This window comes from Vicugna pacos, chromosome 12, assembly GCF_048564905.1.
Source record: "Vicugna pacos chromosome 12, VicPac4, whole genome shotgun sequence".
NCBI classification, from domain to species: Eukaryota; Metazoa; Chordata; class Mammalia; order Artiodactyla; family Camelidae; genus Vicugna; species Vicugna pacos.
The window spans coordinates 15,719,279-15,742,431 of record NC_132998.1 but is presented as its reverse complement, the minus strand read 5'-3'; the positions used below and the strand labels follow the sequence as shown (position 1 = coordinate 15,742,431).

At 40.4% G+C, this 23,153-nt stretch overlaps 1 protein-coding gene across 2 annotated transcripts in view; it reads left to right on the top strand.

The window, feature by feature from the left end:
- The window catches only part of ANO6 (anoctamin 6), a 187,753-nt gene that overhangs the window by 113,670 nt on the left and 50,930 nt on the right, over window positions 1-23,153 (top strand). For both annotated transcript variants that reach the window (XM_072972942.1, XM_072972943.1), the window contains 5 exons: window positions 8,473-8,538; window positions 9,440-9,727; window positions 9,945-10,058; window positions 12,263-12,378; window positions 17,383-17,517. In XM_072972942.1, the coding sequence (XP_072829043.1) occupies window positions 8,473-8,538; window positions 9,440-9,727; window positions 9,945-10,058; window positions 12,263-12,378; window positions 17,383-17,517 (719 nt within the window). The remainder of the gene's footprint in view (window positions 1-8,472; window positions 8,539-9,439; window positions 9,728-9,944; window positions 10,059-12,262; window positions 12,379-17,382; window positions 17,518-23,153) is intronic.

Genomic DNA, 23,153 nt, shown 5'->3' with positions numbered 1-23,153 from the left:
TAATTTATTCCTGTTTAGCAAACCTTCTTGAGCACATGATATATAACTAATAAGAAACATTTAGAGTAATTAGACAGTAATTTTTTGCACAAATTAAGTACCTTTGGCTTCATTCTTATCCATCTTACCCGTATCCTTAGGCGTAAGAAAGACTGGCAAAGTTGAAAAAGACAATGATGTTCCCATCAGTATTTTGCCTAACAAAGCTGGAAGAATATTTGAAGTTAATCGATGCCTATATACCATTAATCCCAACTGATTTGTGCTGATTTATTATCATCACAGTGTATTCAGTAATACTGTTTCTTGGATACTGCAGCCCCTGCTTTTTATGCATAAAAGCTGAGCGACATAAAGAAAATCGTAGAAATTGGTGTTTAAAATCAGTGTTATTACTGTGTAATTCACAAGCGAGTCCTTTCCAACAATGACTTTATTAAGCCAAATGAGATGTGTAATCTCAGGTGCTTAGGGGACAGAAAGCTTCCTTAATTACGCCAGTCTGTCCTTTGTGATTTTGATTGCTTTATTCTTTTTTCTTTTTCCTCTGACAGCTTTATTAATCTCTCAAAAGAAGTAGGAATAAAATTTCCCATTTCTGAGATGGGATAAATGATCTTGTCCTTCTTTGCTTTGAACCCCCAGTACCTTTCTCCACCAACAGTAATAGATCACATACATCTTCCTGTGATGTACACAGGTCTTTAATGATTATAGTCACTTTGGCTTTCCTAGAAAAAGGTAAAAAAAAAAAAAAATCCAGGTTGCAGCGCCAGTGAATTTGATCCCCTAGAGACAGAGGCATTTACAGCACAGTCTAACGTATGACTGAGCTTTTTTTCAGAGCCAGTGAGTCTGGTACAGTCATTTTGTGCTGCCAAATATAGATCATAGACTAGAAACATAGGTTAGGTTCTTACGTGTAAGGTTTCCAACAAGGCACATAGATAATTTTTAGTTAAGAATTGGGTATCCTCAGATGTTCATGTATTCAACAAACATTTATTGAGCAGTGATTATGTCAGGCAATATGCAATATTAATTTTCTTTCATTTTGAACATGGAAGACAGCTCTACCCTAATTTTTTTAAATGTCAAGAACACTGTTACTTATCCAAGTGTAAATGCTACGAAGAAGTAAAGCTGATGATTTCATATTAAATAGATTTAAGCAATCTTTTCTTAAGTAAGCAGTCTTTTCCTGATATGTGCCTGCTTGACAAATAGGGCACATATGCTAATTTACTTTAGCTACCTGACAAACCGAGGAAGCTGGTTTGATCAATTTTTAAAATATTCCACTAGTTCTCTGTGAATTGCCACGCCAAAGGGAAATAAGGAGAACTGTCTTATTAAAGTAACACTGAGGTGACAGATGAACACATTTAAGCAAATAGAGATGTCCTGTCCTTGATTCAGCTATTCAAGTATTTATAGTTAGCAGTAAAATAGAGGGCGTCCTGAACCAACTGCAGGCTCTCCCAGTTATCGAGAGAAATCAGGCAAAAATCTCAGGGGTTCTTTGTAAAGAAGCAAATAAGAACTAAAGCAGGGTAAATTAGTGCAACCTTTCTGGAAGGCGGAGTGGCAGTATATATTAAAGAACTTAAAATTGCATGCACTCTTTCACAGTTCTGCTTCTAGGACTTCATCCTGAGGAGGATGCACAAAGATCGTTCTACAAGGATTTTTATAATTGTGAAAAATTAGAAACAACTTAAATATCCAACTATTTGAGATTAGTTAAATAGTCTGATTCTGTTTTGTATGCGCATTCATTTGTATTATGTTTTAAAGCTCTATATATCGGTGATATCATACAGTATTTGTCTTTTTCTGTCTGACTTATTTCACCAAGCGTAATATTCTCTAGGTCCATCCACATTGCTGCAGGTGGCGATATTTTCTTTTTATGACTGAGTGATACTCCATTACACACACACACACACCCACCCACACACCACATCTTCTTAAGCCAGTTGTCTGTTGCTGGGCACTTGGGTTGCTTCCGTGTCTTGGCTGTTGTAAATAGTGCTGTTATAAACATTGGGGTGTGTATATGTTTTCAAATTAGAGTTTGTTTTTTTCCAGATATATACCCAAGAGTGGAATTGCTGGATAATATATAATTCTACTTTTAGCTTTTTGAGGAATCTCCATACTGTTTTCACAGTGGCTCCACCAATTTACATTCCATTCCCACCAACAGTGTAGGAGGGGTCTCTTTTCTCCACATCCTTTCCAGCATTTGTTATTTGTAGACTGTTTTGATGATGGCTGTTCTGACAGGTGTGAGGTGATACCTCATTGTGGCTCTGATTTGAATCTCTCTGATGATTAGTGATGTTGGACATCTTCTCATATGCCTATTAGCCATCTGAGTGTCTTCTTTAGAAAAATGATTCTTATGCCCATTTTTTAATTGGATTCTTTTTTTTATATTGAGTTATATGAAGTGTTTGTATATTCTGGAAATTTAACCCTTGTCGGTCGTGTCATTTGCAAATATTTTCAGCCATTCTCTAGGTTGTCTTTTTGTTTTGTTGATGGTTCCCTTTGCTGTGCAAAAGGTTTTAAGTTTGATTAGGTCTCATTTGTTTGTTTTTGCTTTTATTTCTTTCTCCTTGGAGACTAATCTAAGAAAATATTGCTATGATTTATGTCAGAGCATTTCCCCTATTCTATTCAAGGAGTTTTATGGTGACATGTCTTGCATTTAAGTCTTTAAACCATTTTGAGCTTCTTTGTGTATGTGATGTGAGGGAATGTAATTTCATTGTCTTGCATGTATCTGTCCAGCTACCCAGCACCACTTGTTGAAGAGACTGTCTTCTCCATTGAATATTCTTGCTTCCTTTGTCATAGATTAGTTGGCCATAAATGCTTGGGTTTATTTCTGGGCTCTCTATTCTGTTCCATTGATCTATGTCTGTTTTTGTGCCAATATCATGTGGTTTTGATTACCTTAGCTTTGAAGTATAGTCTGAAGTCTAGAGGAATTATATCTCCAGCTTTGTTATTTTTGCTCAGGATTGCTTTGGCAATTCTGGTTCTCTTGTGCTTCCAGATAAATTTCAGGATTATTTGTTCTAGTTCTGTGAAAAATGTCAGGGTAATTTGATAGGGATTGCATTAAATCTGTAGATTGCGTTGGGTAGTATGACCATTTTAACAATATTAATTCTTTCTTTAGAGAATGAAAAGGGTATACATCCATTAGATCAAAGAAGGTAGTCTGAGGACCAGGACAACCTAGTGGCATAAGGAGTCAAGAAGAGGGGGGGCTAAATGACTCAGCATTAAGATCCATTTCCTGGAGTCCAGGTAAAATAGTGTCATTGGTATCCCATTGGAGGGATTAAGATGTCAGTGGGCGCACATTGTGGAAGCCAAGTGTGTTGAAGTTGCCTATTTTTGTTCATATGTTTGGCATTTAAAAAAAAAAAAGACATGAGCCTCTAAAGCTTACAGGGTAGAGAAGGGTTTTCTTTGTTTTGGCTGTTTTTTTTTTGTTTTTGTTTTTAAGGAATAAGGGAAGCTGAGCAAACTTGAAGGCAGAGAAAGAAGATAATGATGGCTAACGTGTCTACAGGGCATATTATGTGTCAGCATCATGCTGAGGGCTTTATACCCCTCACGGCATTTAATCCTAAAAAATAAAAAAAAAAATCCTCAAGGTAAAGCTCTTTGTCATCCCATCTTTGAGACGAAGCCACTAATACTTGCAAAGTTCATTTGCCCAATGTTGCAGAGCTAGCAAATGGCAGAACCAAGAAGTGAATTTTGACTCAGAATCTAACCATTATGCCAGAAGAAAAAGGAAAAGCAATACTATAAGAGCTGGAGGGGCAATTGTTAAAACTGAAATCTAAGAGTGGAGAGTCTCATGAGGTGATGAGGAGTTATGCCCTCAGTTTAGAAATCCCACCATGGACCACGTCTAACCTGCACTGTATGGCTTATCGTGGTCACAGACCATGCAGTTGATACAACCAAGACAGGCGTAATTTGTGTTCGGTATGTCTGAGGACAGAACTGTCCTCTTGTGGGGCTGGTTCATTCCAGGTTCTCTGAACCATCCCCCATTTGTCATCTTGTGATTCAAACTCCAAGGAGTCTGGAAATCACTTCCTGCTCTGGATGCCCTGGAGCCATTTGGTGCTAGCATACCTCAGAACTCAGCTATGTCTCTCCTTCTCCATCATGTCCTGTAACTCTCGTAAGTAAAAGTTCATGGACAATTTGGAGGCGTTGGGGCTCAGGGAAGAGGAGCCCAGTTCCTTCACTGCACTAATCTGTATTCCTCAGTCAGTTCCTGTGTAACAGGCAGCTATCAATCCACCATCCACACTCACTTACTCATTCTTTCACCAGACATTTATTGCATGTGTATTTTGTTATAGACCACTTCTTAGTGCTAAAGAGATCAAGATTAAAAGACAGACATCTCCAGGAGTAGGAATGGTATAACTCCACAGTAGCCAGGGCTGTGGAAGAATTTAATAATCTTAAAGATGGGAAACACTTAAGGTGCTTGTTGGCTGAGTGAAAGCAATGAAGATAAGAGACTGGAGAAAAGAAGCTGAAGCAAGCTTGAGGAAAGATAAGTAAAAGATAGAATCTCCTGACACCCAGAAGAGAGGTGGCTTCCACCTGATTATGAGTAGGAAGAAAGACACGTGCTGGCGTTCACCAGGCGTGGCTGCCATTAGAGGAATGAGGCGAGGTCACCTGCAGAGTCTGCTGGCCTGGGAGTTAGGTGTCAAGGGCGAGGAGCACCTTCAACATTTGAAACAGTTCCTCAGTGGAAGAGTGGTGGCCAGAAAGGGGGCAGTTGTGCGTCATGGTGGGCCTGTGATGGGAGCCAAGAAATTCTAATAAGGCCAGTTAGTATAGTCACGTGATGTCTTTCTTATCAGCACTTCATTGTTCATATACCCATTAAGCCACCAGAGAAGCCCCTGTTTTGATGGATCCTCCTCCTCTTTTAACTAGAAGGATATTTGTTCCTAAGAGCTAAAATCCTTGGGTCTGAGCCTTCACGTCCTACCTGCAATTATTCCTAATTGACTTCTGGAGGATACAGAAGACAGTTGGAGCCTGTTTGTGACCCACTAGTGAGACAGTCCGGGTTGCCCCTTGTACAGCCTCAGGCTGAGTCACCTCCCCTGCAGGAGAGGAAGTCAGAGTGTCCGGTCTAGGAGAACACCCCTCCCTCCACTGCACAGCGATTTAGGTTTTAGGCTAGCAGGTCTTCCCTAGTTCGTGGTTACTCCATTGGGATTCTTGCTGACAAGTAACAGAAGTGAGCTCTAATTTAAGCAGACAAGGAATTTATCAGAAGTATGTTGGGGAGCTCACAGGCTCTTTCGAAGGGTCGGACATACAAGCCTGGAAGGGGGGAGGGTACAGCTCAGTGGTAGAGTGTGTGCTTAGCATGCACGACATGGGTTCAATCCCTAGTACCTCCTAGTACAAAAATAAACAAACCTAATTACCCGCCCCAATTTTTTTTTAACTTAAAAGAATTTTTTTAAGTTAAAAAAGAAAGAATGTCAGATGTCCATTACAGTGCTATAAATACATGAATGAATGTTCCAGTCCTGTTTTGGGGAAAGTTCTAGGTCACTGGACGCTGAGTTTCTCTGTAGTTCTCTACAGCAGATTATTTTAAATTCTTTGAATCTTCCACACTTTGAAGGATGGTCTCAGGAAATGTTTGTGGAGTGAATTCGCAAGTGTTTGTTGAGTATATTCTTTCAACACACACGTACTGGGCGTATACTCTGTGCCAAGCACTCCATCAAGCGTTGTTTGAAGGATCAAAAACGCTTTTACAGAATAGGAAAGAAACAAGCCGTCAGGAACAGGGACTAGGCGGCCATGCAGGAATCAAAATACGAAGATTAGGGTCTCGAGTGAAGAAACATAGCTTGGGTATGAAGCAGGGTGGGTCTGAACCTGCTTCCCAAGTTGAGGTTGGGGATAGGGTGGGTTGGGGTGGAAAAGGCTGAAAAACATAGCCGGTGAATTGCAGAGATTGGGAATGTGGGGGGTGGGAGGAGGCAGCTAGAGCGGGCAGCCGCCTGCTGGGAGCGGAGTGGGAAAGCCTCACCTCCAGCCCCCCCACCGTGGCCCTCATCTCACTGGGCTAGAAATTTCTAAGCAGGTTTGGCTTATTCATTTATAGGGGACCCATAGCACTTGTCGCCTTTCCTCTAAGTGACTATTATATGCTCAAGTCATAACAAGCAGTCAAGTGTATTATATCTGTAAAGCTCTTAGAACAGCACGGTAAGGACTAGGTCACCATTTATTAAATGTTTAAAAATAAAGCAATATTCTGTTTCTGATAATTTCACAAAATATATTAGGGATTCCACTTGACTCACATTTAGTCAGATGCCAGGTCTATTTTTTCACCTTTTCGCCTTTGACTTTTTCACACATTTACTAGGTGCTTTCTGTGTTCTAGGCACCATCTGTAGCCCAGCAGCTCCGCGCCCCCTCCACCCATTCACAGCTGGCCGATCCTGAGTGGTGCCCGCTGAGCAGACTGGCCTGACTGTTGGCCCACTGGCTCACCTAGGCTTTGATCCAGTAATTTCTCTCTATCTTGTTAACCGCTGAAGTTAAAAACTAATTTTAATCCAGCATTTTCAGTTGTCTTCAGTGGGAGAATTGGTCCAGTTCACCTCCTGTGATTACTAGAGATAGAAATTCTACTTTATATGGTTTAAATCACATAACCTCATGAGAACCTCAGAAGGAAGCCAGTGAGGTTTTTCTCCATTTTATAGGTGAAGAAAATAAGGCAGGAGAATTTAGGTTTCCTGCCAAGGGTCAAAGCTAGTAAGTTAGTGGCCCCAGATTTGAACCCAGGCAGTCTTAAATTTCAGACCCTGTGTGCTTAACCCCTCTGTCTACTCATTTTCTTCTTTTCATAAAACAGCATTAACTGCTTCATCATCAAAAAGCATTCTCTCTTTTTTTAAACACCTTTATTGTGGTCTGGTTCCTGCACAGTAAACTACACATATTTCAGATGTATAATTTGATGAATTTTGATAGCTGTACACACCCATGAAACCACCACCACAGTCGAGACAGCTAACATTTCTATCACTCCCTAAGAGGTACAATTTTCAAGTTCCCAAGTTTTCCTTTCCTACCTTTCCTTTCCTTACCCCCCTGGTAACCATAAGTTTGTTCTCCATGTCTGTGAGTCTGTTTCTGTTTTGTAAATAAGTTCGTTTATGTCCTTTTCTTTAGATTCCACATATTAGTGATATATGGCATTTTTCTTTCTCTTTCTGTCTTGCTTCACTTAGAATGACAATCTCCAGGTCCATCCATTGTTGCTGCAAATGGCATTCGTTTATTTTTTGTGGCTGAGTAGTATTCCATTGTGCGCACACATATGTATGTGTGTGTATGTATATATGTGTGTGTATGTGTGTGCGTGTATATATATATAATATACCACAACTTTATCCAGTCTTCTGTCAGTGGACATTTAGGCTGTTTCCATGTCTTGACTATATGTAAATATGCTATGAACATTGGGGTGCATGTGTCTTTTTGAATTATATTTTTCTCAAGACATATGCCCAGGAGTGGGATTGCTGGGTCACACAGTAAGTCTATTTTTAGTTTCTTAAGAAATCTCCATACTGTCCTCCTTAGTGGCTGCACCTGTTTACATTCCCACCAGCAGTGTAGGAGGTTCCTTTTTCTCTTAAAAGGGCAAAAAGTCTCTACCTTTATATACTTTCCGCACAGTTTAGGACACAATTCGGCAGAAGCTAGATAGAATTTGATAGCAGTAAATACAGTATCTTTTTAAATGTCTGCATAATCTGGACAGATATGTTACTGATGAATTAATTCCCTATTTTTGTAGATGCAGAAGTTTTTATAGCTTCGCAGACATTTCAGTCTTGCAGAGAGAAAAATTTCTTTGCATTTTGCCGAACTTGCCTAGCTGGTTTTATCGAATTTGGTCAAGGCCTGCAGAGGTGGATACACATCCAAACCTGAACTATTTGAAAGTCTGCAAGATTTTAAAAGTCTAGCGTGTCAGATCTGGACTATAACTCTGGTAAATGACATCCGTGACTAGGACTCAAAAAAACTCCATTTGAGTGTAAAACCTTTCGTAAGCCAAAAAAAGCCTTGGAATTGTGGCAAAGCCAGAGACTTCTGCACACCGCAAATGGTCACAAACCCACAGGGACAACCCAAGGGCCTTCTGGAGTGCCAAGGGAATTCCATGTGAGAAATCCAACCCACTCACAGGCCCCCGCCAGCCAGAGCGCCTTCACTGCTCCTGTGTTGTTTTGAGCAAATGTCTTTTCCTCAGGTTCAAATTGGTTTGTTTTTATTTTTATTTTTTTGTATAAAAAAACAAACAACTTCTTGTTCCCTTGGTAAAACTAAAAGCCTAACATATTTTCTGATTTCTTTTGACAGAGAAAAAGACGAGCCTATGAATCTAACCTCATCTGTGATGGCCTGCAGCTGGAAGCAACCAGATCAGTAAGTGTCAGTCCCTTTGCAGCCCTCGGCTGGGAGCCTGCATGTTACTTGGAATGCTGCAATGGCATCTGAAACATGTCACCCCAGCCACGCCTTCGCTGTGGGCTGGGAGGGGGGTCAGTCAGAATCTGCCTTTTGGAATGTATGTTTCAGATCCAAAGCTTTTTTAATAGCCAAAGAATGTAGTCATAAATATATGTATTAATATACTTACTCAAGAACCTTTTTAAAGACTTTTTTATTATACAAATAATAGTTTACCAAAAATAATTAGAAAATGAAAGAATAGTGTAATTAAAAATCATCTATACCTTACTTATCCATAAATAATCTTATAATCCTTCTAAACATTTTTTTGCTCAAATATAGATGTTTTTCCCTTCCAAAAACAAAAATTATTTCAGTTTTTTTGCTTTTTCCTTTTATTACGTATTCCATATCAATAAATATAATTCTTTTAAATCCTTTTTAATGGCTGTATAACACTATCTTGAACAGATACGTAATACATTAAATAGTCCTCTTCTAGGTATGAGAAATTTAAAAAATTGTCATTGCAGCACCACTGCAGTGAATATTCTAGTATTTTTATTTTTATTTACTAATTCGGACTAAAAATTAACAAGTTTGCTTTTCTTCATCTAAAACATTGGTAATTTTATGAAAGAACTATAAGGACTTTAATTACTTTTTCAATAATTTGAACAAAGAAATTATCTTTAAGGCAAAAATGTACGATGGTTTGCAAATCTATTTTTGTTGCATCTTCACTTTTACCAGTGTCACGTGTGTGCATGTTTGCACACATGTTTTAACTACCAGCAACATAAGAAAAATCTGTGCACTAAACATGCGAACATAGTTGGTATCCTGGTTTGTGTGTTCATTCTCCCCAATACAGGTGTTGGATGACAAGCTTGTATTTGTAAAAGTGCACGCCCCGTGGGAGGTGCTGTGTACGTACGCTGAGATAATGCACATCAAATTGCCTCTGAAGCCCAATGATCTGAAAACCCGGTCCTCAGCCTTCGGTAATTTCAACTGGTTTACCAAAGTCCTCCAGGTGGATGAGAGTATCATCAAGCCAGAGCAGGAGTTCTTCACCGCCCCGTTTGAGAAGAGCCGCATGAATGACTTTTATATTCAGGATAGAGATACATTCTTCAATCCAGCCACCAGAAGCCGCATTGTAAGTCTAAACCAAGTTTAGCTGCTGTCCTGGGGGTGATTTAGAACCTGCTGTTGAATTATTTAGTGGTTTAGTTTGGTTTTTAAAAGCTGCCAAAAAAAAAAGAGAGAGAGAGAGAAAGAAAAGAAATGCGCCTACAGATTCCTGTTAAGACAGTAAACAGTGGCTGGTTAGTTTCCCTGTATAAACCACACACTCTCTTTCGGCATCTTTTTAGGTTTACTTCATCCTTTCTCGGATCAAGTATCAAATAACGGACAATGTTAAAAAGTTCGGGATTAACAAGCTTGTGAGCTCCGGGATCTACAAGGCAGCTTTCCCTCTCCATGATGTAAGTCAAATGGCAAAAATGAAATCAAGCGCCTCACGTATCCTCCGGTGTTAACAGGAAAGGGCTAATCTTCTTGACTTTGTTTTTTCCTGGGTAAAATGAAGACAATGTATCAGAAGGGTACAAGCTCATGTAGGGCAGGAATCATGTTGTATTGTTCACTTCTGAATCCCAGGCACAGGGAAGACCCTGAGCTTAAATGAGTGAGTGAATGAATGAACAAACTGTAGCTCCCCCATAGTTAATGTGTGGGGCAGTGTGGATTAGCAGTTAAGAGCACAGACTCAAGAAGGGAGGGTTTGGTTCAAATGATAACGTGCATGTTTAGCACACATAAGGTCCTGGGTTCAGTCCCCAGTACCTCCTCTAACATAAATAAATAAACCTAATTACCCCCCCACCCCCCACCTCCTACCAATATTACCTAATTATCTACCCCCTCACCAAAAAAAAAAAAAAAGAAAGCAGTGGCCAAGAGCATAGACTCAGGCTGGAACACCTGCTGTGCCAGTTTCTCACTGATTGACCTTGTGAAAATCATTTAGCCTCTCTGTTTATCAACTTCCTCATCAGTAAAATGGGTATAATGATAGTACCTACCTCGTAGAGTTGCTGTGGGGATGAATGAATCCATGTCAATGTTAGAACAGCCCTGGCATGTAGTAAGTACTATATATCTGTCAGCTCTTTTCATAATTACTGGAAGATGTTATTATCGACCAAAAAAGTATTAGTTCTTTGTAAGAGAGATACATGTCAGACCATTTCATTTATCATTTTCTGTAATTCAGGCCGTTCCCCTCTGAAATACCATTTTCTGGCTGTGCACTAGATATCACAGGGCTTTCAAAAAGGCATCTGTCTGGGTTCTTGTCACGATGGCAATACTGCAGAGTATTGACATTTTTTAGGGACTCCGTTCTGAGATGACAGCAACCCCTCAAATTCTAGAGCACTTCTCTAGCTGATAGCATCTCATGAAATGAAATTTTTATAATGTGACTGCTTCAGACCCTTAATGATGCCATAAATGTAAGGATATTATATCTAAGCTCTTTAAATAAATTCTGCCATTGAAATAAAGGAAATACTATATTATAGCGCTCTGTGACTTTGTTATATTCGATATCTTAAGACCAAAGAAAACAAAGACGGAGATTGATCATTACTACTGTGTGGTATACGTATTTGTGGATGAAAACAGTACTGAAATGGACTGTACAAGATTAAAACAAGGACACTAAACAGCTGCTTGATACACATGCATGGACAGAGAGCAGGGAGCTGGGTGGAGAAGCAGACCCTGAGCTTCCTGGCTCAGAGACCCAGCATAGCAGTCCAGCCTGGTAGTCCACGTGTTTTATATTTGTGTCCCAGCAAAATTAGCAATGAGAGCCTGAAATGAACTTTGGGGACACTTGCAAAGAGCTGTCATGATTAGTCATATGGGACGCCAGGATTCTACGGTACTTAGTTGGCGTCTGCACACAACCAGTTCTTTTCCACTAATGCCTCTTGTAATTGCTGGTCCCACGTCCAGGTTAAGGAATAATCTCGTGGTGTTTGGGAGGGAGGTAACCACTTACACGAGTCAGGACCCGTGTGAAGGCTGGGCGGGTGATAATCTGGTTCTAGTAATGGGGGAAGGAAAGTGAGTCAGGTGGGAAGAAGAATGACTGGATTTAAGCTTTGTTTCTTGACTAAGCTAAATGTATAACATCATGTCAGGTTTCTTTGTTGTTTATATTCCATGTGCTCTCACAGAATAACTACTGAATTGTGGGGCAAAAAAGCCTGGGTTTTAGAATTGATCCTGCCCCTAACCAGCCAGAGTCCCTGGTTCCCCTGGGTGTCCAAGGAGGGGGCTGGACCATCAGGTGTTCCTCAACTGTGGCGGTTTGGGCACTTGGGGACCTAATTTTTTTCCTGTTTAGGACTGGCCAGCTTGTAGGACACTGAGCATCTGCAGGGCTCTCACCAGGTACCTGTGGTGCAACGTCCAAGCGTTCCTTTCCACCCACATTCACAGATGACCCTCATGGGGTTAATACTACCCCTGGTTGAGAATTATGAAAAATTATGTGGTACTTCCATCCCTTCTGGCAAATGAAGTCCCCTTATAATTTGTTAGCACCATGTTTTATCAGTGGAACATGTGAACACACGGTGATTGTGACGCTCACCTGTTTGCTTCTGCTTCCCAGTGCAACTTCAGCACTCCGTCAAAGGACCTCAGCTGCCCCAATGAACGGTACCTTCTGTACAGAGAGTGGGCTCATCCTCGAAGCATATACAAGAAGCAGCCCTTGGATCTCATCAGGTGAGCTGTGGTGGAGAGCGCTCCAGTGGGAAGGGCTCAGGGTTGCCCTTGTGGTGTCTAAGTGCGACAGTCCTCCACGAGTGTTACCAACCAGGAAGCTCACGGGAGCTCTGAGCTTCGTTGCCCTAAGTTTTTATTGGCGGCTTTATTACAAAAGCACGATTGGTTGAGTCACTACCTACACAGCCAACCCGAACCCTAACCCTAACTTGAACCTTGCCTTAACCCTGACCCTTCAGCCCCTTCCTGCCCCGGCGGTCGCTCAGCTATCACACAGCTCAAAGCCCCAACCCTCTAATCACATGGTTGGTGTCTCTGGCTGGCCAGTCCCCACCCTGAGTCACCTCATGAGCACAGGCCATCCAAGGGTCCACCACGAATAACAAAGACACTCCTACCTTGGGAAAGTTCAAGGCTTCAGAGGTTGCCTTCCAGGAACTGGGAACCAAAGACCCCCCAAATTCTTCATTCAACAGGAGTAAATGTTACATTTTGCTTGAATTATATAGTAAGAGCTAGAAATTCTCCCTGCTTTGCTGTATCTGCCGTTCAATACTGTTTCACTGTGCCAGTGACTGTAACATCGCGCTCAGCGTGTGTCTTCTCGAAGCACCAGTGTCGGCTGCTCCCCGGGAGCTTCTGTTGTTTAGACAAGGCTGCTGGGGACAGGGAGACCAAGAACAACCGAGCAAACAAAAAGAAGCAAACAAATAAGGAAACAAAGTGTCTGATTGAAATGACGGCAATAACACAGTGTTGAGATGGGGAGACGTGGGGGAAGTGAGTCGAGAAAGCTATCTTTGAGTAGGTGACATTGTGAGCTGAGGTGTGGATGGTGAAAAGGAGGCCAGACTTTGAGGATCTGAGAAAAGTCACCCCAGAAACAGAGGCAGCTTGTCCAGTGGCCCCAAGGCACAAATGCACTCGGCAGGTTTGAGGAGATGTTGAAAGCCAGCGCTGGTGAGAACGATGAGACGCGAGGTTTAGAAGGGTGTCGGGAGCCCGGAAAGGAGTGTAGACTCTGAGTGCAGTGAGAAGCAGCCATGATAGTGTAAGCACTTTAGTAATTTTGTCTCGCTCACATTTTGCAAAGATAGTGTGGAGAAACGGATTGCAGGGGCCCAGGAAGCAGGGAGGCCGGGTAGGGGGCCCTGGGAGCGGGCCAGATGAGAGATGGTGGGAGCCAGTGTGGAATGCGTTTGGGGAGTGGGATTGACAGGACATGGTTATGGGCTGGATGTGGACAGTGAGGAGGAGAAGAGGAGGGTCAGGGTAGCCCCAGGTCGGCCTGGAGCCAGGGGCCTGTTCTAATCTCAGTGCCCCATGCAGGTGCCCACCTCCCTGGGCAAACCTCTTAACCTTCAAAGTGAGAGTTTTAAAACACTGTGAAGTGTTTTTGTTTGTTTCACATTTTATGGAAAGTTTCAAACATGTACAGAAGTAGAGAGAACAGCACAGCCAGCCTGCCTGTATCCGTCACCCAGCTCCAGAAATTATAAACTCGGAATCACTGTTGTTTCATCTTTTATCTCCACCTCCTCCGCTCCCCCACCTCCTGGATCATTTTGAAGAAAATCCTACACCGCTTAACCTTTGATTCGTGAAATGACAAGATCTCTTTTATATACAATTGGAAGATTCCTTTTGTTAAGGGTTATGAAATAATTCCCTGATTGTCACAAAAACATATATTTTTAAGTAGTTTTGGGGTTGAAATCAGGACCCAGACAAGGTTCAGATGTCACAAGTAACATCTCTCAAATGGTTTCTAATCCGTCATTTTCCCGTTTCTCTCTTGTTTTCCTTGCAATTGTTGAGGGGTTTCTCTATTTTCTGTTCGGCTGATTTCATTCTCCTTTGTGGTGTTAGACTGGTTTCTCCGTCCTGTGTATTTGCTTAGCTAAGTGATTTGATCCTCCCCGAAAAGCTCGATCTCACTGAGGTTCAGCTTTGTGCGAGGACACTTGTTACGTGGAGTTCCGTACTTCTGTCACAAGGTGCATGATGTCCCGTTGTCTCTCTTTTTTCGTGATGACAGCAGCCATTAATGATTGTCACCTAGACTCATTGTTTCCTAAGGGATTTTATTTCGTGTGGTCATACTCTAATTTCCTCCCTCATTTATCACCAGGATCACAGTCACGAAGAGGCACTTTCTGTCACGAACTCGGGTTATCCTGTAGAATACAGTTTTAAAAGAGGGTGTTTGTACATATGTAAATATTTGAAGTTAATATTTTTTTCTTTTCTTTTTTAACTATTTTTTTTTCTAATGGAGGTACTGGCGATGGAAGCCAGGACCTCATGCATGCTGAGCACACACTCTACCACCGAGCTACACCCCATCCCCCTCGAGGTTCATATTTATATGATGTCTCCATTCTGTTATTTTTGTTTTTTGTTATATAGTATTTGACGGGCGATGAGTTTGATGGCTTTTTAATCATTCTTTATGGTCTTTCAGGGTGTGTGTGTGTGTGTGTGTGTGTGTGTGTGTGTGTGTGTTTGTAAGTAAAGAAAACAATTTTCCCATTTTTTTAAGTATATTTTGCTCAGGAAAGTACATTGAACTGCTCCCTGCTCCTGGTCCACATGCTCCCTTTGTTGCTTCCCACCAGTGACCCTTGAGCTCTCTGACAAGACTAGCATGTCATTACTCCAGGTTGAAGGAGATCTGAAGAGATTTATTCAAGGAGATGAAATCTTATAGACAATGTGTTAGAAAGCAGTGAGAAAGTTATCCATCAGGGGGAGGTCTGGGGTTGAATAGTTTATAAGGGCACAGAAAACTAAGCTATGAACCACCAAGACAATTATTAACTCCTGGAAAAACGAAGTGGGGAAGAAAAAAAGAAAACCTAGCAGACAGCTTGCTACAGCTGTGAACGGTCTGTACTGAGTCCTAATAGTGTAAAGCAAGGATATTGAGCTGATCAAAATTATAATGTAATTGTGTCAAGAGGATGGAAGAATGGAGGTTTGGGTGTGTATGGGAGATGGGGTTTGACAGAGAGCTTGATCCTCATCTTCCAAAACAGAGTCATGTAGGTCATACGTAGAACTGAAAAAGTCCGTAGGGTACACTGCAAGTACATTATTTAGAGCTAGGGGGTAAATATTCCAGGAGTCAGCAGTAGGAGCTGAACGTGGTTGCTTCTGGCCGGGAAGTGGGGGAGGCTGTTGGGAACTGCTCCTTTTTACAGTCGGTGTTCTAGAACTGTTGGACTCTTTAATGAATGTATGGTATAACTTTGATAAAAACAAATCAAAGCTGAATTTTGAAAAATTGATGTTAAGAATTGGGGTTTTTTTGGCAGAGAGAGAGAATGATCAGACAGTACTACATTTGAGGGGATCCTCATTATTCCCAGCCTTTCAGCAAGGATTTAGGAGGCAGGCATCTGTTTTGTTTAAGATTCAAAAATTCTTTCTGACCTTCGTACTGACGATGTAACCTTCGTAAGTAATGAACCCCCTGTCACTGTACGTATCCAGACAGAGGCTGCCTGACTGGCTCTCTAACTGTAGCAGGATGTGTTTACCATTGGGCAGCTGGAGCAGGCAACTTCTAACATGCTTTCAGTTTTGACTGTGGCATTTCCAGGGCGGATAGTTGATAAGAATGTATTACAAAAAGCCTATCAGGAAAGAGTCCAAGGCATCTCAAACCCACTGCCAGGGTTTTCTCTCCCAGACACCATCCTGAGCCTGCCATCTGTGAGCCAGGCCACAAAGCCCCGGCCATAGGAGAATGAACACACTTGGTCCCTCCCATCTCCTGCTTCCGCATCAGGCTTAGCCCTAATTTTTCCCCATGGAATGGTCCACGCCCAGGTCTCTGACGATGGAGCTGGTCTCACAGCTGCCCTGTGAGCGCTGGTCCAGCCCAAGCGGGTTCCTGCGTGAAGTGTTCCAGGACTCCAGGCTGTTCTCAGAGCTGAGTCCCCCCGAGGCTAAGCCCACGGAGCTCAGCCCAGCTCCAGGCTGAGCCGGAAGCCTCAGAGAGTCCTCAGAGCTGAGGAAATCCACAGGTTTTACTGACCACTGCTGAGTCAGAAGTGAACCAGCTAAGACACCTGAACAGCTGTCTCATTGTTCCCCTTCATCCCTAAACCCTCTGTGTCTGCCTGTCTGTGTCCGTCTCCCTTTCAGGACCAGCCTGGCGCCGCTTCATGCCCTGCCTCCTTTCTTCTAATCTTGCCTCCCTGGCCTCTTCCATCTACTCCAGATTAACTGAGAAACATCCAAGAGTTTCTAAAACCTAGGAACAATAGACTTGCTAGATAAAAAGAATACAGGGCAGTACCTTCCTCAGTCACATCCCTCCTGCCCTCTCCCATTCTCACAATGAGTCTTATAAATATTTTGCTCAGAGAGACCTTGCACTCCTAGCTGTTGTCATTATTAGCCGTTTTTCTTATTATCTGTGGTTTACCTTGCATTGGCTCCAGGGAAGTTCCCGAGATAAAGCAGAGCAGATAACTGAGCCAGTTGTTGACTTTCATTTGTTAAGAACAGTCTTTGGGGGAATTTGTTGAACTTGCCAGCCTTTCCAGCGAGTGATGACGATACTCTGTATCTGCTCCATAGTCGGCCTTGTCCCCGCCTTCACTCTGCTCTAATTTATCTTGCTTCCACACACGAACCAGTGATCAGTACTTCCGTGATGTGTAAAATACTTCTTATTTCACGGTAGAATTCAGGGTCTGCTCTGAAAACGCATATGTTTTAAGTGTGAATTGAGTCAGAGGTTTAAACTTAAAGCCCCCTTTGTTTAGAATCGGAAATTAATACGATGGAGGGAGGATATAGCTCAGTGGTAGAGTGCATGCCTAGCATGCATGAGGCCCTGGGTTCAATCCCCAATGCCTCCATTTAAAAAACAAATAAATAAACCTCATTACGCCCCCCCCCAAAGAAAAAAAAAAAGAAGAAAGAAATTAATATGAGGATGAAGCTACAGAGTGATTATGTGTCTTCTGAAACTGCCTTCTGTCTTTGCAGGAAATACTATGGAGAGAAGATTGGAATCTACTTTGCTTGGCTGGGCTATTACACTCAGATGCTCCTCCTGGCAGCAGTCGTGGGCGTGGCTTGCTTTCTCTACGGATATTTTAATCAAAATAACTGTACCTGGAGGTAACTTCTCTTTATTCCTTGTTACTGTGCTGAAAAGTTGACTAGACATAAATTGATTTTCAGGGTCTCCGACTGGTTTAGTAAAAGAAGACTCATTGCAGAGCACTTTCTGCTTTGGATGATGTATCCCTTTTGTCCTGAGCATAATAACTAAGTGGAAAAAAATTTTTCTTAGATAACGCAGCCCAACCTCTGACAGGAATATTACCCTTAGGAAACACTCCAATATCTTAAGATAAGACTTTGTTTGAAAAAGAAAGGAGGTCTTGAGGGAGGATCATCCTTGAACTTCTGGCCCCCAGAGGAATGCTCCCCTCAGCCCTTACAGATGTGGGCCAAGAGCAGCTCTGATTTCCTCACGGTTTCAATGGCAAAACTGCTCAAACTGGTGCTTTTATGTGTTTAGAAATGACTTCTTAATATATATGAAGAGATACATGTTGAAAAACTCAAATGAACAATATTTTGTTTTTGTTTTACTTGAAAAACAAAATGATAACCCTTAAGTGTTAGGAGGGGAAAAAAGTGATAAAGAATTAGTTTGTGCCTGATGTCGAAATTAAAACACCAGCTGCACTGTCTAAAGGGAAATACGTGGATGCCAGAACACTGAATTTCACCATCACTGTTCTCAGCTGTGTGATTAGTCCTTTGCTTTTGGTGGTCTCAACCTCCAGAGGGGTGCAGCACCGAACCGGGCATTGTCTCTTGTTCATCTGGCCTCTGTCCAGATGTGACGGCCAGATCCACATTTCTGGGCACCAGCGATGAGCTGATGACCAAATTTTTCTAGCCCTGAGCCGATCAGCCTGGCTCCGGAGGCAGAAGCGTACACAGCAGCTCTGATGTATAGGCATCATTATCTGTTCTGTTTAACAGGATTCTGAGGGTGTGTGCCCAGCATGGCTTCTTAGGTACAAAGCTGCAGATGGTGTTGGAAGTACTCTCCTCTCTTCACCAAAAAAGAGTTTAGGGCCAAAGGCTGAATGTTGATGTCTTTTGCCTAAATTTGTCTTTGGCTTCTCCATTGTCTCATATATTGTTCCAACCAGAAAAAGGCATCTCAGAAATACAGCGGCAAAGTGAAAAGGTGGTGTTTTTATAAGGTTCTTGCATGGCAGTTGTTCTCATTATAATTCATTTTAGGAAATGACAGTCACACCACAAATTTCCTACTCTTTGACACAGATTAATTTACAGAAGATTTAGGGGGTAGAGGTGGGGGGTGTCTTGGGGATAATCTCCCTGTGCTCAAAACTATTTGGGCTCTGTTTATATAATTTTTAAGTGGTGTTGAAATATTTAAAATATATGCATTTTAAATATTTTTTAATCTTTTTTTTTTTCCATGAAGGTACTGGGGATTGAACCCAGGACCTTGTGTGTGCTAAGCATGCGCTCTACTGCTGAGCTCTACCTGCTAAAAATTTTCAGTTAATATTCCATACTGAGTAGATTCACAAGAATAGAATATGTATTTAAGCTGTAAGGGATAATGATCCATCACTCAGTTTAAGAAAAAGAACATACCTGTTACCCACGAAGTGCTTTGTTCAATTTCATCCCCTCACTTTCCACTCTGGAAGTAACCACCACACTAAATACTGATTTTTATCATTCCTTAGCATACACTGTATATTCTTTTTCACATATACTTGTATCCCTACAAAATATGACTGACTTCTGTGTGCTTTTGAAAATACGTTTGCATAAGCAGAGGATACCAGAGGTGTTTCCTCTTTTATAAAAGGCCCGTTTAAACCTTATGCATCCTTTAAGAATAACAGCTTTATGGAGATGTAATTCACATGCCATCAAATGCACCCTTTGAAAGTGTGCATTAGGGGTTTTAAGTGCATTCACAGCGTTGTGCAACCATCACCACTGATTTTAGAACATTTTCATCATCCCCGAAAGGAACCAGTACCCTTTAGTAGTCACTCCCTAACCTTCCTTTCCCTTAGCCCCTCTACTTTCTGCCACTCTACTTTCTGTCTCTAGGGATTTGCCTATTCTGGGCATTTCAGATGAGTAGAATCATTCAGTATGCAGCCTTTTGTGATTGTCCTCTTTCATTTAGTGTGACGTTGTCAAGGCTCATCCATGGTATAGCGTATTATCTGTACACCGTTCCTTTTTGTGTTCACGTAATATGCCATTGTTATAAATACACCACATTGCCTCTCCATCCATCAGTTGACATCTGAATTGTTCCCACTTTTTAGCTATGATGAATAATTCTGCCCTGAATGCTCATGGACAAGTTTTTTTGTGTGAACACATGTTTTCAGTTCTCTTGAGAATATATCAAAAAATGGAATTGCTGGGAGATATTCTACTTTTAACATTTTGAGGAGTTGTCAAAGTATTTTTTAAAGTGACTGCACCATTTTACATTCCCAGTAGTAATACATGAGGATTCCAGTCTCTCCACATCCTCATCAACACTTGTTATTACTGGGTGTGTATGTGTGTGTGTGTGTGTGTGTATACACACACATACACATATATATACATATTTAGAGAGAGATATATATTTTATAGATTTATAGATATATATAAATATATATATTTATATAGATGTATATATTATACACACATATATATATATTTACATATTTACATATCATATATATTTGTCATCCTAGTTGGTATGAAGTGGTATGTCATTGTGTTTTTGATTTCTGTTTCCCTAATGCCTACTGATGCTGACCATCTTTTCATGGGCTTATTTGCCATTCGTATGTCGTCTTTGGAGAAACATCTATTCAAATTCTCTGCCTGTTTCAATTGTATTTGTCTTTTTCTTTAATTTTTGTTTTTACATTTATTCTTTTTTTTTAACCTTTTTTTTAATTGAGTTATAGTCACTTTACAATGTTGTGTCAAATTCCAGCGTAGAGCACAATTTTTCAGCCACATATGAACATACATATATTCATTGTCACATTCCCTTTCGCTGTGAGCTACCACAAGAATTGTATTTGTCTTTGTGTTGTCGAGTTTTCAGTATTCTTTGTCTATTCTGGATAAAAGTCCCTTATCAGGGAAAAATACTGCAAGTATTTTCACCCATTCTGTGGACTGTCTTCTTACTTTCTTGATGTCCTTTGAAGCACAAAAGTTTTTAATTTTAATGAAGTTCCATTTACCTGATTTTTTTTCTTCTGTTGCTTGTACTTTTGGTGTCATTTCTTAGAAAGCATTTGTAATTACAAAGTCGTGAAGATTTTCTCAGTGTTCATCTTCTAAAAGTTTTGGAGTTTTAGATCTGTGATTTATTTTGAGTTAATTTTTGTAAACAGCATAAGGTAAAGGTTCAACTTTCTTTCCAGGCGTATATTCAGGTGTCCCAGCACCATTTTTGTAAAGATTATTTTTTCCCCATTGGATTGTCTTGGCACCTTTGTCAAAAATTAATTGGCTACATCTAAGAGTTTGTTTATGGACTCTCAATTCTTTCCTGTCGATCTGTTTGTTTGTCCTTTAGGCAAGTAACACACTATATTGATTACTGTAGTTTTGTTAGTGAGTTTTGAAATTGCAAACTTCAAATCTTTGTTCTTTTTCAAAATTGTTTTGAGTATTCTGGGTATCTTGCATTTCCATATTAATTGTAGGATCAGCTTGTTCATTTCTGCAAAAAAGCCAGAATTGCCTTGAGTCTATAGGTCATTTTGAGGACGACTGCCGTCTGAACAATAATAAGGCTTCTGATCCATGAACACAGAACAGCTTTCCATTTATTTTAGGTCATCTTTAACGTCTCTCAATAGCATTTTATAGTTTTCAGTATACAAGTTTCACACTTTTTTCTCAGATTTATTCTAAATATTTTATTCTTTTTGATGCTGTTATAAATGAAAGTGTTTCCTTCATTTTATTTTCAGATTATTCATCGCTGTTGTATAGAAATATAATTACTTTTTTATATATTGATTTGTGTCTTACAACTATGGGGGACTGGCTTAATAATTCTAATAGGTTTTTTGGTGGATTCCTTATGATTTCAATTTACAATATCATGTCATTTGGAATAGAAATAGTTTTATTTCTTTCTTTCTAATCTAGAGGCTTTAATTTATTTTCTTTGTCTGGTTGCTTTGACTAGAACCTCTAGTACAATGTTGATCTTGGGAGGAAAGTATTCAGTCTGTCACCACTAAGTGTGATCTTTGCTCTAGGTTTTTCATAGACGTTCTTTGTCAAGTTGAGGAAGTTCTCTTCCATTCCTCGTTTTTGTCCATTATTCTATTAATATGGCATATTACATGAATTGATTTTTATATGTTGAGCTACCCTTGCATTCCTGGATACATCCCACTTGATTGTGGTCTGTTTTATGTGTTAGTGGATTTGATTTGCTTGTATTTTGTTGAGGATTTTTGCATTTATATTCATAAGAGATAGTAGTCTGTGGTTTTCTTGTGACGCCTTTGTCTAGTTTTGGTATCAGTGTAACACTGGTCTCATAGAATGAATTGGAAAGTGTTCCCACCTCTTTATTTTCAGACAAGTTAGTGAAGCGTTGATTTTTTTTTTTCTTTAAGTAGTTGATAGAACTCACGTGGGCCTTGCACTTCCCTGGGGGAAGTTTTTGGATTACTGAGTCAGTCACTCTACTTACCGTGGGGCTATTCGAGTTTTCTGTTTCTCCTTGAATTAGCTCCAGTCATTTATGTCCTTCTTGGAATGTATCCATTTCATCTAGATTATCTCATTTGTTGACCATACAATCATTCATGGTATTATTCCCTTATATTCCTTTTTATTTTTGTAAAGTCAGTAGCAATGTCCCTCCTTTCATTTCTAATTTTAGCAATTTGAATCTTCTCTCTTTTTCTCTTCAGTACTAGCGAAAAATTTGTCAATTGTGTCGATCTTTTCAAAGAACCAACTTTTCTTTTTTGTTGGTTTTTCTCTGTTCATCTGTTCTCTATTCCATTTATTTCTGCCTTTTGTATTTTGATTGGAATGTTTAATTCGTTTACATTAATGTAATTTCTGATCATGTTGAAGTTACATCTGCTGTCTGTTTTCTATATTCTTGTGTCTTTTTTCCCCCATTCCTCTATTACTACCTTTTTTGTACAAAATAGGTATTTTCTAATACACCATTTTAATTTGTTATTTATTTTACCTTTTTTCCTTCTTCTTCTCTTTTGGTATTTTCTTAAGTGGTTGCCCTGGAGATTATAATTGACATCTTGTTTTAAAGCAATCTAGTTCACATGAATGCCAGCTTAATTTCAGTAGTACACAAAACCTTTGCTTTGGTGTCAGTCTTGTCCCTCCTCCTCGTGCTGTTATTGTCATACAAATTATATCTTTATGCATTTATAAGCCTGTCCACACAGTTTCATAAGTATTGTTTTCTGCAGTTATCTTTTACATCAAATAGGAGAAAACAGTTACCTGTAAAACTATATTTATACTGTTCTATTTTTTCACTCATGTAGTCACCTCTACTAGTGCTCTTTATATTTTCAGGTGAGTGTCCTTTCATTTACACCTGCTGGACTATCCTTAGTATTTCTTGTAGAGCAGGCCTGCTAGCAATGGATTCTTTCAGAGTGTCTTAATTTCTTCTTTAATTTTTCTGAAGAATTGCTTTGCTGGATATAGAATACTTGGTG